This window comes from Lagenorhynchus albirostris, chromosome 12, assembly GCF_949774975.1.
Source record: "Lagenorhynchus albirostris chromosome 12, mLagAlb1.1, whole genome shotgun sequence".
Classification (NCBI taxonomy): Eukaryota; Metazoa; Chordata; class Mammalia; order Artiodactyla; family Delphinidae; genus Lagenorhynchus; species Lagenorhynchus albirostris.
Window position 1 is genome coordinate 8,278,831 of NC_083106.1, and position 16,146 is coordinate 8,294,976.

At 45.4% G+C, this 16,146-nt stretch overlaps 1 protein-coding gene across 1 annotated transcript in view; it reads right to left on the reverse strand.

Annotated features, from left to right (window-relative positions):
* The window catches only part of FNDC1 (fibronectin type III domain containing 1), a 97,398-nt gene that overhangs the window by 69,857 nt on the left and 11,395 nt on the right, over nt 1-16,146 (reverse strand). The window contains exon 2 of the mRNA XM_060168139.1: nt 1,064-1,258. Coding sequence (XP_060024122.1) covers nt 1,064-1,258 — 195 coding nt within the window. The remainder of the gene's footprint in view (nt 1-1,063; nt 1,259-16,146) is intronic.

Below are 16,146 nucleotides of genomic sequence, written 5' to 3' on the forward strand. Positions count from 1 at the left end.
GGGCTTTCTTTCTGCATGTTTTTCTCCTCTGCAGCAACCCTAACAAGGGCTGAGCAAGCACATGTGACGCTGCTCGTGCCTTTGGTGGGACAGAAACTCCATTTAACCTCACAGTAGGACCCTGTGGGGCCCTAGTGACGTGGAGGAGATTCAGATCCAGTGAAACGTAGGTTTCGCTGGAACCGTGAAGACGGGAATCTGTCCCTCTTTGTCTCTCCTCCGTGCACTTTCTGCTCTGCTACCCAGAAAGCTTAATATCACAGTGCAGGAGGTAGAGAAGGAGTAAGTGTACCGGATGGTGACCAGGAAACTAAGAAGCCACGAGCTGGTTTTGATCCACTGAAGGAAGGCAGCAGAATGCTAACGTGGCCGGCGGGGAACCTGGTTGTCACAGGTGCTGAATTCTGTTACTTCCTATGATCCATCTTAAGGTTGGACCACGAGATGACTGTAGAATAAACAGGGTTTCAGGCCAGTGGGACCAAAAAAGCAGAAGATAGAGGATCCACTGGAGGCAGCTCAAAGCCTCAGTTCAAAACCACCTACACCTGCCCTTATAAAAGAATATGTTTAGGCAAAATGCTAAATACCCCAAACTTCCAGAATCAAATCTAATGGCGAAAAATGTTATATCTTTGAACCACATGTGGCAAAGCATGACACATCACACACCCCTACAGGGACATAGTACTTAAGTAATCCCTAATTATAACGTGGTTTATAAGTTAGAAATCTCAAGATCAGGCTACAGACTTGTCCAGTTGTCAAGTTCCTATAAGATAAAAAAGGGTCGATGTATTTTCCAAAGGCACATCCAGAAACTAAAAATTGTTCCCTACAACAATGTGGAGAGAGATCCAGGAGTACTGGACTTCAAATGCAGGTTGGGGAAGCCCATGGGCAAGATGAAGGCTGTTGCTTAACAGCCGCTTGACCTTGGCTGTCCATCCCCGAGGAACCACTGGGTACCATTTTTGTCCCACAAATAGTCACCATGAGAATGGAAGGAGAATGTAGGTGTACAGTTAGTTCTGACCAGTAACAAGACCAGAGTGTCACTTACCCACATCCTCAATAAGGAAGGAGTGTGTCTCCGCATTCACCTTGATGTATTTAAGACTTTTCAGTGACTTCCCATAGGCAATGTTGTAATGCTCCACGGGTCTACTGGTAGCATCTTTGGGTGGGTCCCACGTGACTTTCAGGCCCATTTTAGTGGACAGCAGTTTCACATGCCTTGGCTTCAGTGGGTGGTCAGCTATGCAAACAGCGCAACTATCAACTCACAGGAAGGGCAGATTGGGAAAACGAATTTTTTCCAATGTTCTCTGACATGGTTAGCGAAAGAGGAAATGACTCTCGATCTGTCTGATCCTGAAGACTTTAAGTACCATCACATTTGGACATCATTACAGTGCGACAGCAAAACAGACATACCAAACCTACAAGCTTTTATGTATTTCAGGGAACTGTGGGTGGTAAATTTAAACCAAAAGTAAAACAAATCAAAATAAACTCTAGGCGTTCCCCAGCCTGATCATGTTGCCTTGCTAGTGCAAGATTAACGAAATAGTAATTTGACATATTCTCCAGAAGCATTCATGTATTAAATAAATTCTTAGGATTTTACATGGTACAGCTGGACAATCTTTCAAACAACTCTGAGAAGAATAACATAGAACTCTCATGATCAGGAAGAATTTCCATTGTATCCAAAGTGAGATAACAGAATCATTCGTTTCCACAAAGAAAACAAACCAAGATCAACACCTTGAAAGAGAGGTAACCCACTGGTTTTACCTGCGTGTAGCTAATTTAAATGTTTCCATATCTTGTCCCAGAAGAGGAAGGACAAATTATGAAGCAGCACATTTTTATCTCCAGTTATGAAGTTCCAAAAGAGTGTTCTTGATTTTCAAAAATAACCAAAATGAAACATAATATTTTGTCAAACAAAATATTTCAGCTCATAATGTAACCGATATTGCAATGCAACATAACATAAACAGATGCTAATATTCACGCAACAGTCAATTCTGGGGCAAATCTGGATCTGAAACTGATTATTCAATGATGCAAGGCATTCTCGGGGTGGGGGGGAAGTAATCTTAAAAACACAGAAACATTTAAACTTAGTAACATTAAGAAAAATGAATTTAGACTCTCATAGAAGAAGAAAGGGAAAAAGGAGTGTTTCGTGATAACATATAGATTGGTTAGTATATGACTGTAACACCAATGAAGATTCTGAACAAAATAAGTATGGCTGATTCTAACATATATCACTTATTCTTCCCCAAATTACCCTGCTGCCTCAGGAGTAAAAATGATAAAAGGAGAGAACTCCTGGGACCCCCACTAAAGAAGTCCAAGGAATGAAAAAATAGAGTATGAATATAATAATTTTCAAGGCACTAGAGGAAGAATGTCCACTTTGGAGACAAAAACACAGTGTCAGAAGCTGAGCACGGACCAGACCCCAGAAAGCATTCCTTCCGCAATGTCAGAGGTGAGGGTCCTGTAAACCCGAGATGGGAGAAAGCACAGACCAGAAGCTTAACACCATCAGGGAAATTCTGAGTTGAGGAGACAATAAAGACAGCACACTAGTGAGTTTCTGGATATTTCAAATTAGCAATCATGGCGACTCTGCCGTAATTTTCACTGACCCTTCCTTGCCTATGAGAAACTTTTCAGGATTTACTTTGTCTGAGGACCGGGGCTCCCTTTCCTCAGTTTCCTTTATTTCTCCCAAGGCTTCACTACAAAAACCTCCCCTCCTTCTCTGCCACGTGTTTGACCTTTTCTAGTTGCAATCCCCATTTCCCACACAGCAGAAATCATTCCCAGGAATCCAATATTTCACCCTGACCAAAATCTCGGTGGAAACAAAGCAAGGACTCCAGCACCATGAAAGGATGTTCATGGTTAGGTGATTCTCCTAAGGAAGAAAACAAATGAATGAATAAGTGAATAATGCTTTTCTTTACAGTTCGATTCCAAACCTCCCTTCAGACAGATGGTCTGAAATGTGAGACTGCGAAGCCCTAACACCATCACATTTTCCTCTGGGTGCGAGTGATCCAATCAGTGCACGACGGCCTGGGTCTGAAGATGATTTATGTTCATTACTGACATCTGAAAAGAGGAACAATCTATAAATATGTTCATTGTTCATTCCTGCTCTGCCTTACATCTGTCCTTGGACACAGCATGGAATAATTTCTAAGTCACATGAGGATTGCAGTCAAATGGTTGCATCAGCCCAGCACAGGGGAACATCCAAAACCTCAAGGAGCTCCAATAAGATGAGGAAAGTGAAGAAGAACAAGAGGCAGATCCCCCTGGGTCGCCAAAACCCAATGCACATCACTGCATTCCGCTTACCCCATCAGTTTCCAAGTGGGTCCATGCATGAGTTTGTTTGTTCTCCTCTTGCCAATGATCAAGTACCATCAGTGTGTCTCAACTCGATAACTGCCTGTATCAGCACTGTGCACTAAGAAAAAGGCCATATGATGCAAAACAACTCTGAAGTATAAAAATGGGAGAGGGAAATGGACAGGAAAAGAGGGCTTATTGAGTGCCTACCACCTGCCACCCTCTGCCCTGAAACTTACACTGCAATAGGTGCTCTTAACACACACAACCTGAGAGGTGTTATTTACTCCCTCCATGTGGCAGATGAAGAAAGCAAGGCCTGGAACAGAGAGGTTAGGAGAACTGCCCAGAGTCACACAGCTGTGTGGAACAGGGGTGGAACCGAATGCAAATCCTGCTGTGTCCACAGCTCACAGACCCTCAGACTCTGTCCCTGCTCATAAATGACCAATGACCACACTCATGGAAAATTAATTTAGGAAGCCACTAGTATCCTAAAACCAACTGTGAGGCCTCCAGCTGCGTTCATCATTTGCTCCACCATCTATCCCACCTTCCCAGCCGTTTTCCCCTCTGGGGGGTACCCTGCATTCACCTACAGTCACCTTGCCTCCTGCTACCTGTACTCATCCTCTCCTCTCTCTGGAAGGCATGGAGTAAGTGAACAATACTTGCATTCTTATAACAAAATCTTAGGCCAAAGGAACAACTTTCTAATGGTGACATTTTAGGCCTTGGACAGTTACCTAATGAAGGTCGTTTTTGAACACGAAGACCTTTGGGGACCCTGGAATCATCCCTTAGAGGCAGCCTTAGGGTCAATCTGCTTGTAAAATCAGTCCTGAATTTAAGATCCTCCAAAGGCTTTAGACCCATGTACCATAACCCGTCCCCCCACCCAACTCCCAACACACACACAAATTGGGCCAAGTAAACGAAATACTACAGTGACTTAATTAAGCGACATTTTCATTCCCTGGGTTCTCATCAACTCTGATATTTAAAATTGGTATCATTGTCGATGCTGCCTAGTCAACATCACCCATGCCTCAGAAAGGCTTGGACGAAAAGAAGAATAGGAGGGGGCTAAATGAAAGGAACTGTGGTCATTCCAGGCCTACCCCTCCCCCCCCCAAGTGCCTGCGCTCTGAGAGTATTCATCAAACCAGCCTCTATCTAAGGGAGAAGCAGGTACAGATCAATGTGCGTGAACTTGGATTACTTGACAGAAGACTTATTCTTGGGGCTAGAAACACAGCAGTTCGTTCTATTCGTGGTCATTGTTTTGTAGGTCCCATGACTTCATTCCTTAAATGTGAAGTAGAGACATAAGGAGTGTGAAATTGGTTTCAGGGCCTGCAGACTGCTTTCTGGGTTCCAGATCAGCATTCCGGTAGCATAAAGTGGATACACGACATACACTGGCTCCTTCCTTATTTTTAAGTGTTCTTAGAAACTTAGAACAGACCCTCCTGTCTGCTAGACAAATGAAGCACAGAACCCTCTTGTAATACTTTTCAGTATTCTCATCGAATGAAGATGATACAGGGGTATATTCTTTAAAGCCATGTATGCCACGAACAGCTTCTCCAAAGAGAAGAAGGACAAACCCAAAGTCAATAGAACAGGAATCACATGACCCAGTACAGGGGATGCTGGGAGGGCACCTCACAGAGTGTGTGTGACAGGTTAGGGCTGTGACAAGCTGTTTTTGCATCTCCACAGAAGGCAAAAGGAGGACGTGAGCTCAAGCGGCACCCTAAGGGATTTCAGAGGAAACAAAAAGAATTTCCTGTCCGTGTCCTTCCCCATCACCCCCCATTCGAGGCTGTCTTTGATGGAGATAGACGGTAAGGTGCTCGAGACAGAAGCAGCGGCCTGCAGAGTCTGCTATGACTCGAGCAATTTCATACCATGACAGAGTCATCCTACAGTTCATATCAGTACACCTCATCCAGATTCAGGAATGTTTTACCAGGTACTGAGCAGCAAAATGGTATTTTGATGATATATCAGACACCTGGGAATTGCCAAGCTAGACATCTCCATGCCATGGCTCCCATGAGACCTCTATTGGTCCGTTGGCGAATAAAAAGTAGGGACAGTCAGCACCCAGAGTTCTCACTCTGGTCTAGGCTCCAAACTCCAGGCCTCATTCAAGAGGGCCCTAGCAGGCCAATTTGGTTGAAGGGTCCAAGTGTGGATGCACATCTGTTCAAGGATGGAGTTCAAGATTCCAAGGGCTCTGCAATGTCGGTCCTCAGAGAGTCCGCAGAGTGGCCTCAAGGGATTCTCCAGGGCTGACGAAAGCCCTCGGGAAGGCTGGGTCCAGAGCTAGGTCCCACGGCCGGCCTGGTCTGCCCAACATCTACAGGGCTCATTTATCCTAGTGGACAGGACTCAATCCCTCACCTGTCCCTTCCCCACCTCCCCACTCTGGCATCTCTCTGGGCATCGGATACGGACCACACACTCAGTACTCACTTAAATGGCTAATGGGTTGAAGAGAAAGACGTTAGGATGGTTTAGACTAATGAGGTCAACCGAGGGTCCCCAACCCAAGCACCTCCAAGGACAGGAAGATGAAACAAATAAGCGAAGACATATTAAGGACTGTAACGCTCCGACCAGAGGCACAATTTACTTTCTGGCACCTGTTGACCAAAAGGAATTCAGGATCCAGACTGTCCAATATTCTGGGGAGTTTTTTCTAAGAAGCTAGAAATCCTGATTTTTGTGTGAAGTCTCCCAATTTTATACTAATTCACTTAAGTTTTAAGAAACACTGTATGAAGAAACACACACACACACACACACACACACACACACACACACACACACACACACACACACACACACACACACACACACACACACACCCCTCAGCTGGCCAGACTCAGTCCACTGGCAGCCAGCTGGTGACCTCTATCTTAACTCCAGAAGAAACCATTTAGTTGCTGATCCTGACAACTTCCCAATGTCCTGTGTGAACGCTGAGACTCCCGTGGGAGTCTGGGTCCATCAGTAAGAGCATCAGGTCAAGGTGCATATGCTAAAGCCTGGAGAAGAACCAGTACTAACCCAGCCCCCGAAGGCTTGAGGTACAGATCTGTTCAAGGATTCATTTCCCACCTCCAGAATTCCCTCTCTCTCCCAAGAGACCCAAAAGCTGTGAAAAAAAACTTGCCTAGGCTCCAAGGAAGGAGGACCCATCTCAGGATGAGTCTAGGGAGGGGAGTGTGAGGTGCTGCCTAGGCTTCAACTACTCGTACAGTCAATGACTTCCACATGCCCGGCTCTGCCCTAACCATCCCAGACGGAGAGTCCCTACTGCCCATTTGATAGGCCCACGTGAGTTCCAAACTGGACGTGTTGAAAATGAAACTCTTGGTTCAGACTCACCACCCATCCTTAAGGGCACACACCTATCTGCAACAGCCAGAAATAAATATGTTCTTAGAAAGGGAGCTCTGTCAAGGGCTACTTCTCAAATTAAGAGAAGGAAAGTTCAGAATCCATTCATACAATGAAGCAAGGATAAAAGTGATTCCAAAAAATGACACAATCCATGAGGAAATCCTGCTGAAGACTGTGATTCAGAATGGTAATTGGATCTTTCTGGAGCCAAAGTGTTGTGTTTGTTTGTTTGTTTGTTTTGCTTTGTTCTACTTTTAAAAAACAGCCTCCAGTTACTTCATTACATTCTCCAGACAGGCAAAAAGAGAAGGGAAGGGAGATGGATGGCAGACGTGAGGGAGAAGTTGTGAGACCACCATTAAGCCACCTGCATGCTTCCTCTGTACCTGCTCCATCGCAGCTTTCCAAGTGGACTGACTTTAGTCAAATCCGCTACACCAAAGCGTTGGCACACAGAGTTCAACGAATATCAGAGGAATGAATGAATACTGTGAACTGGATTTACGGTCAACCTACCATCTAGAAACAGAACAGTAGCTGAAAAACAAGCTCAAATCCTTTCATTCCTGTGACTGCACTGGACAGAGCAACCTCTCACAGAATCATCTAGACAAGGATGCTACCCCCCAGCTGAGGTAGGAAAATCCACCGATAAAATGTTAGTTGGTAGAACCCAATATTTTCTGAGACAATAACTGACAGTCATTACAAGAAAAATAAGTATTTCTTCTTTGAGTTTTCTACTGCATACTTACTGAGGGAAATGACTCAAGCGATAGTTTGATTTGACTTGAAAATTAAATCTGAAAAATAGATTTGTATCTCAAAACTCACGGTCATATTGTACTACACAATTTATAGATTGACGTTAAACAGCAATGATGAGCTGAGCTGATAAATAACAAATCACATATAATTTTATCTCACCTGACTAAGTATGTGAAGGAGCTTTTCCAGGATTTGAAGGGTAGGGGACAAAAGTGGTCCTCAGGAACATTTGAGCTCAACCAATTTGAGAAAGTAGATAAAGGAGTCAGAAATCAAACTATCAGGTTTATTACTGAGGAGGCTGCACTGGAGAAGGTGGATCTAACGTGTGACCTCCATCGCGCCTCCTGTCCCCCCTCCCGTCCCCCCTCCCGTCTCCAGTTCTGGGTAGACACAGCTGAGCCTGCAGAGCAGACAAGCTCAGGACCACTGCCTCACAGGTTGGGTGAGAGCAACAGGCCTGGGCCTCCACCCAGCGCTCCCCATGGGTAAGCAGGATTGGAGCCAAATGCAGCCTTCCTACAGCAAAGCAGCCTCCAAGAGGACACCTGTGTGCCTGACTCTTCTAATTCGTGAATGCCACCGAGTAGAGAAAGTAGACCAATGGAGCCTGGGCTCTCACCACTCACCCCTCCAATCTGCACGCCTCAAGGAGGGGAGGGAGCACAGGATGAGGACAGAGGCCAAAGCAAACATGAAGAGAGGACAATGGAAGTCCCGGAGCATCCCCAGAAACTTGTTCCCTCAGCCCACTGGGCATGACCTCAACCTGAGGCCAAGTGTGGCTGCCTCTTCAGAGCGAGGGTCAGGACCACTTGCCCCCCCTTCAGAGCCTCCCCCAGTACTAATCACTGTCCCACCATGTATCTTTCTGGGGTCGTAGCTGGGGACTGCCCGCCCCCAGGTCCCCAAAAAGCTCTGAAATGAGGAAGGCTCATTCTTTAACCAAGTCCAAAGCCAAGTTGACCTCTAGCCTGAAAATCCACTTCTGGCCTTTCCTATTTCAGTCCCCAATTTTGCCCACCTCATGGTGTCCAAAATAGCCCACGGGATTTCAGCAACGAGATGAAATGACAAAATGAAGATACTCTGAAAATATAATACTAGCAACATAAAAAAGTCCCCGCTTCAATTTGTCTCTCCTATTACAAAAGTCCCAGGGAAAAAAAGTCCAAGAGTGAAGGCTTCTCAGCCTCACAGCTTAAATAAAATAGAAAGATTTGAAGTCCCAATTGCTTTATTCCCTTACTTCTTATCCTGTTTCACCTCAGCCAGAAGAGATTCATTCAAATGCCCAGAGGGGGGTCAGGGTTCTCTCAGAACTGCAATCTCTGCCATCTTTCACTGGAACTGGTGTCGATTCTTCAGGATTCCCTGGACTAAAATTAATTGAATCCAAAGTCTCTCAGCTCCCTACATTCCTAAAGAGTCCTAATAAGACCCTAAAGTCTCTGCAAGACCCTAAAATCCTCTGCAGGGAGCCAAAAATGTGCTGTGTGAAGGACACATATTATTGTTCTCTACCCAGTGAAGCCTCCCCCAGTTCTCTGGTAACAGACCTCTGGTCCTGTGACCCAGCCAACCCCAAAAACTTCACAGGAATTGTTCTCACTGGAGCTGGACCCTGAACACTGCCTTTGCTCTCGGTTGCCATTGTGGGTGACCAGTTCTTGCTGTCGCACGGCGAAGAGACCAGAAATGGAGAGAAAGAGTCTGGGCACCCCTAAGACCAGCTCGACCCCTGCCCTTCCCAAGGTACGGTTCCACAAGCCATGAATTCCGGAATTTAAATTAGTTCGAGTTGGGTTTTCGCCACTTGCAGTCAGAACCTAATGGATTAAGAGCCTATTAATCAAAGTTTTCTATGGAAGTCAAAAATAACTTTTTCGAAGCTACCCCAGCAGCCAGTACATTTGGTCACAAAAGGCTGCCAGTGCAGACACACCCAAAGAAATTAAGGCAAAAACCAGCCAGGGACGGCTGCCATTCTTAGCTGAGGACGCCTCGTAGCCCACCCAGTCTGGCAGTGGAGGCCGAGAAGCAGGAGAGGACAACCCTGGTTAAGGAGAAAACCCCCAAAGGAATGTTAAAAGCCTTGGAAATAAACTGGCCCCTTAAAACCCCAAAATGCTAAAATTATTTCTTAAGTATACCAAGGATTGCTCTTTAAGGCAAAAAAACCCTTCAGGTTTGTGTAAGTCTCTCTACTGCTTTTTTGTCTGAAATTCAAGTTTGACTTTCCACTGAAAACCGCCAAATACTTCCCAGACTCTGAAATGAAGAAAACACAGATCTCAGTGTAACCACAAATGTTTGACCAAAAATCCAATCGATACGCCAAAAAAAGGTTAGGACGTACTGAAATTGCAGTGTAGCTTGGGGGAGGAAGCAATGTGATCTACAAATCTGACTATGATTCCCAGGAAAGCTGGAAAAATTCAACAATTATCCATAAGATACCAGACAGCACAGGGCTATCCAGAAATGCAGAAACAACCAGATGGTTGGCAGCATGTGCGCAAAACACTGAAATGACTGCATTTTAAATAATTTTTCAAATGGATGTTGGAATTCTATTTGCCAAATAGTTATGACCCTTCCCTTCCAAAAAAAAAAGGGGAGGGGGGAAGTACATGGTGTTTTGCAACTGTGCGAAGTAAAACTGATACTAGTAAAATTTACAGGTGGCTGATTGAGTTTTCCACCTGAAAATCTGGGGCTGGGTAGACAGAGTCAGAGTATGAAAATAATGGCCTGGCTCCTCTTCCGACATTTCACGCTAGGCATGGGGTTCCATCAAAGTGCTCCCCACGGTCGGCACAGTTCTTTAGGTATAACTGGATAAAAAATGAAACCAAACTCTAGATCTTTGGGGTCTTTAAACGTAAAAAACACTCCAGGGAGCTGAAAGAGCTTTGCAGACAGAACCTCTGAGCCCACCATGGGGATCCACACAATACCGGCCTCACGCAGAGAGAAACACCAAGGCAAGCAGGTGCTCCGGGTCCCTCGGGAGGTCAAGGGTAGCCAGGGCTCTCCGGACTTCACCCCTGGTTCACATCCCTCAAAACCCAGTCAATTTCTCCAGGTTAATAGTGACTTACTGGATTCTACATTCTACCCCATGCCCCCAAATACGGCAAATATGTCCTGTCGTATTTACCTGGGAAGGGTGTATGTGAGTAGAGAAGCTAGAAGATTCCAAACGGCCCGGGCAGCTCTTGTGTGCGGCTGGAGCATCAGTCCCGGTTTCCTAATGGCCAGAGGGGCCAGCCGGGCCCTGGGTGCAACTGCACCCCTGCTCAGCACGCCAGCAGCCTCTGCTAAACCTGAATTCCCCCGCAAGGTCCCTCGCCCCTTGGGCATTTTCCAGTATTTTGATAACAACAAAGCACCATTCTATTCAGAGGAAAAGGCCAAATTCATATGCGTACATGCCACTGTGCTTATACGGGTGCTGGATGGTCACTGAATACAATTGTGAATCACAATTTTTCTCCATTAGCTCAAAGAAGCCAAATGGTGAAGCCATCCAAATCTCAAAATTCGAGCCACTGGCTAGTCTTTAAGTAGAGTTTGTCTGAGTCCACTTCCATCCTCTCTCGCTGGCAGCACCACTGCACCCGCATCCAGCTGTGTGCAAGCCTCCTCCACCCTGCGCCGGCTTCAGGCAGCCTCGTGTCATGGGCTGAGCCGATCCCCACTCTTGGCTTCGGGAAACTACTCCCCTTGGGGGCCGCACACAAGCTGGTCACGCCTGAAGCCACCAGGCACTCCTGTGGGCACATGGGGACTTCCCAAGGGAAGAGCCCAATGCCACATGGACAGCGCTTTCTCCTTTGTCCCCTTCTCCACAGGAGATGGCTCCCAACTTCCTAGCCAAGGCCACTCGCACCCTCAACACAGCCACAGTCCCTTGATGCTGGTAAACAACGCTGCCATTCCAACACTCTCGCATCACCTCAAGGGTTAACAGCTCCCGATGGACAAAGTTTGCTTAGAATGTTCTAGATTCTAGGTTGTTTGTTTGTATTTGGGGGGATACTGGGGTGAAGAGTGGAAGCCAGAATACTTGCTAATATAGTTTAACCTCATTTTACTCCCCTTCATTATCTTCTCTCTTTCTTCTCTCCTGACCCCCAGCACCTTGGGAAAGATCTACAAAGCAGAAAAACACAAAAACTGACCTAAAAATGAAGCAGCAAAGAATTCTGTTTCAAAACAAACAGCAAGCGGCAAAGCCAAAGTCAGATTCTCAAGCGCAAAGGATTCTCTTAAAATGAATCTGCCTTTTCCCTCAGGATGTTTTCTGAGACGTTTTAAGTTGAATTTTTATTAGTCCCATTCAAGCCAAGTGTCCTAACTAATTAAGAACAGTTTAGCAGTTTGCATTGAATTCAGAAACTGCTGTATAGACACTGTGGGTGGGGTACCCGAGAGCCATGCCCAGCTGCTTCTTCCTCCCTTGCCTTCTTCTATAGTAGAGGCTGAGATACTGAATATTCATAACCCTTCAGCTTCCCCTAAGGGTAGTCATGTGGTCAATTCTAGCCAATGACATATGAGACAGTTACTGCCGCCACCTCCAGGAAAGCATTATCAAAGGGTCTGGATCTGCTGTCCTATGCTTTCGCCTTTTGTATCTTCATCTCCCCCTCCCCGGGATGTCAATGTGATACCGGGAGATGCAGCAGCCATCTTGGAACGTCAATCAAGTAACAAGTCTGAGAGTGATGACCTGGCCTGGGGTGGCAGAGTGGAAATACAAAAAGATCCTGGGTCCCTGAGAACCTCTCTGCTCCCGAGTTTATCGGTGAGTAAGATAAACAATTCCCTAACCTGTTGAGCCACTGCTCACCAGATATCGTGTTATCAGCAGCCCAGTCCATTGCTACCTGATGTCATCATTTCTGGATCCATAAACACAAATCACTTTTTCTCTTGATTTCTAAATGAGAACTGCTTTAACTTTAATTTCATTCTGTTTGTTGTTTCTAAGGGATCCACTCCAGGAATTTAATTTCTTTTTTGGTTTTATACATGTATGTGTCTTTTTTTTTTTTTCACACACACTGAGGAATTTAATTTTGACAGTGTCAGTGATTTATTTGTCAGTATGCCATGGACTTGCTACCCAGATCATGATGCGGCCAGAAAGGGTGAACTTAACCAGCAGAGCTGGCAGAATTTGAACATTAGGAGTTAAGGTTTTAAAGCCCTTGTGGCCATTTTATTCAGGAACCAATGTAAGCAAAAGCTACTGTTCCAGAGACAAAAACAAGAATTCTTCCCCATCTAAACCACCAGCTTCCCAGAATGGTTTAGGAAAATGGAATTGGAGGAATTCCACAGACATATTTATCTATGACAATAGGAAAACAAGGGACCCTAAAAAGAAAATGCCTAGATGTGAGAAGGGAATATAGGACCCCTCCCTGCTGCTGGATGGCATCAGAGACCCTACGAGAACCCAGGACTTGCCAGGCTTTTGTGGGATCTTTTGCACATTCTTCAAATTCAATTCGCAGCTGAGAAATAGCTGGTGCAGCTTAAACTCAGCCTACTACAAACTGCTTGACGTGCCAGCCAAAAAAAACTCCCTGAAAATTCATTCCTTGTCCCAAAATGTGAAAGTCATTGTCTAACTATGTTAAACACTTGGGCATTACTGTCGCTATAATCACCGCTCATCTTACTCACAAAGCTCCCTGAAAAATACCCTTAGAAGAGAGGCCAAGCAAATGTTGTGGACAGGAAGGTATGAAACAGAGTAAATGAGGCAGACGTGACCAGAAGCCAACCCCACATGGACCCAGTGACAACCCAGATTGCTAAGGATAATCACTTTCTGAAATATGTTCTCATATTTAAAATGTTTTAATATTTCAGATAATCACTTACTGGTTACGAATGGGCAGAGGCAAACCATCTACCGATGAAGATGAAAAAATGCGCAACACACCCAATGAGCAAAACGTTTTAAGTTTTGCAATGGGACCATTTGTGAAAAGGAAAAAATAGAGAAGTAAAAGAGAAGGAAGGAAATGAACATTTGTTGTGTAGCTACTCAGTGCCAGCCACTTCATTTACTTCTGCAGCAGATATCTACTGAGCCCCTACTACGTGTCAGATTCTGGGCTACGCACTGGGGATCCAGAGGTGGTTAAAAAGAGTTCACATGACCAACCACTAGCTCTTGAATCTCCGTAACAACCCAGTGAACTGTGCTTTGGTATCCTCATTTTTATTCAATATTTTGTTTTTACTAAAGCATAGTTGATTTACAATGTTGTGTTCATTTCTGCTGTACAGCAAAGTGACTCAGTTATACATGTGTATACGTTCCTTTTTTATATATTCCTTTCCATTATGGTTTACCAGAGGATATTGAACATAGTTCTCTGTGCTCTACAGTAGGACCTGGTTGTTTATCCATTCTATATGTAAAAGCTTACATCTGCTGACCCAAACAGTATCCTCATTTGTATAAATGAGGAAACTGAGCCTCAGAGAGTTGAGTGACTTGCCAGGGGCACACAGCTAGTAAGTGATCGTGGTCACTTACTAGACTCAGGCCTGTCTGAAATCATAGACCATATGCTCTTCCTCCTATACCTGGTTGCCTCTCAGCTGTCATTATAACTACAAGGAATAAATGTAGGCCTGGAGAGAAATCAGAACCAAAGGTATAAAACTGAAAGTCATTAGTGGAAGTTGAATTCACTGGGACACGTGAGCTCACTGCACTGAACGAGCTCTTCTCAGTGTCAGGAAGATGTCATGCTGCCAAATTCTCCTTCTTGCTCCTTCCCTTACGCTGCTTCCAGCAACAGCTGAATCATTCTCCTCGTGGAAGTACCTCTCCTGTCCTCTCTGAGCCACAGTCTCCTGCCTTCCAGGATACCATACTCCCTGGTTTCCCTTTCCCATCACTTGTCTCCTTCAGCAGCTCCTCCCTCTTTGCCAGAACTCAAAACGTTCCAGTGCTTCCAAGCCCTGCTCTGGACGCCCCTCTTCTCTGCGTACCCCTCCTGGGCCTTCACTAAGTTAGCATGTCCAGTCCCAGGACTGCAAACACCATCCATGTGCTCATGGTTCCCGAATTCATCACTCTAGCTCTGGCTTTTCCTCTGAGCACCAGCGCGTCCAACTGTCTACTTAGCATCTCCAATGAAACCCAAAGAACACTGGTGTCTAAAGGATGACTGGGACCAACATGTTTTAAATCTGAAACATTAGTGATAAAGGGGAGAATCAGGATTCAAATTGCATCCTGGAAGACAGGAGTGGAGAGGTTTTCAGGAAGAAGGGAATGTCCGTCAGTGTCGAGTAAAGGCTCAGAAGAGCTCATTTTTTCTCCGCTTGTTATTAGGACGTGTCCACTCCCATTCAAAGCCCCCAACCAAGCAGACATGCCACTGATGTTTCACTCTGCAAATATCAAACTTAATTCGTTCCTTTTCTATAGCTACCCTCCAAGGATTTTTGTGAGAATAAAGTGTGAAAGAAAATCATAAAGCACTCAATAAATGTGAGATCAACAGTAAGCAGAAGAGCCACAGAAGGACCAATGTCACCAATTACAACCCAACAGAAAACAACCCGGCAGGATTCCCAGTGCCTGGGCTCTTGGCCAGCGCCCCCTCCTCACACAGCAGGAGTGGGCTTTGGGTCCTCGTTTCCCTCAATCTCAGGAAATACGCTTACATAATATACTTAGAAGTTTTAAATCTTGAGAGTTGAACGTCGGGTAACCTGATCCAATCTCCCCTCTTCAATCTGCCTAACAACTGCATGTCTAAAATGGTCTTCAATGCTTTCCACGACTAGACGGTTCTACCCACATTCCAACAGGTTTCCCCCACCTTCAAGGGTAAGCATCTATGAATGCGTTACTCAGTTGGGTGATGCAGGGTTATTAGGCAAGGCGCTGCCCAGGGATACAAGTGAGGTAATCACAGATATACAAGAAAGGCAAAGGTCTTCAGTCTCCTGAGCGAAGCACTATATTGGCATCCAAACAGAAGAGCGAGGGCGTCGACATTAAATATCATCTGAGTGCTGCTAACAATAAACGTTACCAGGGCTCAGACCGTCCTCTTCAGGCTAGGATGATCAGAGAACAAAGTATGGCACCAGTGGAACTCAAGGACAGCCTTTGCTAGAGGTTTCTCCCGTGGCCACTGCTTTCCACAACTTGCATTCTAATAGGACATTTAATCTCTTAAGACTCTAACCCAGCCTACCCTTTAACCCTCACAATGTTCCTGAATTGCTCCCTGCAAGGAAAGCTCATTACAACTTCAGAGCCTCATCAGACCCTATGGAACTCATCCCAGACAGCCCTCATGTTCTACAAGAGACACACAGTCTACTCAGACAGTAGCGGGTGCCTCATCTCCCAGGCCTCTCTCTCCCTGGGTGTTATAGTCAAAATGTCATCATGACAACCGTAAAATAAGATCAGCCCAGGTCTCAGGAAAGTCAAGGAGCTTGGTGTTCTCTGCCCCTCTTTTCTCTTCCCTTTGACTATGGTCTGCTTGGATATCTGTAGGTATGTATGTGGCTTCTGAGAGTTAT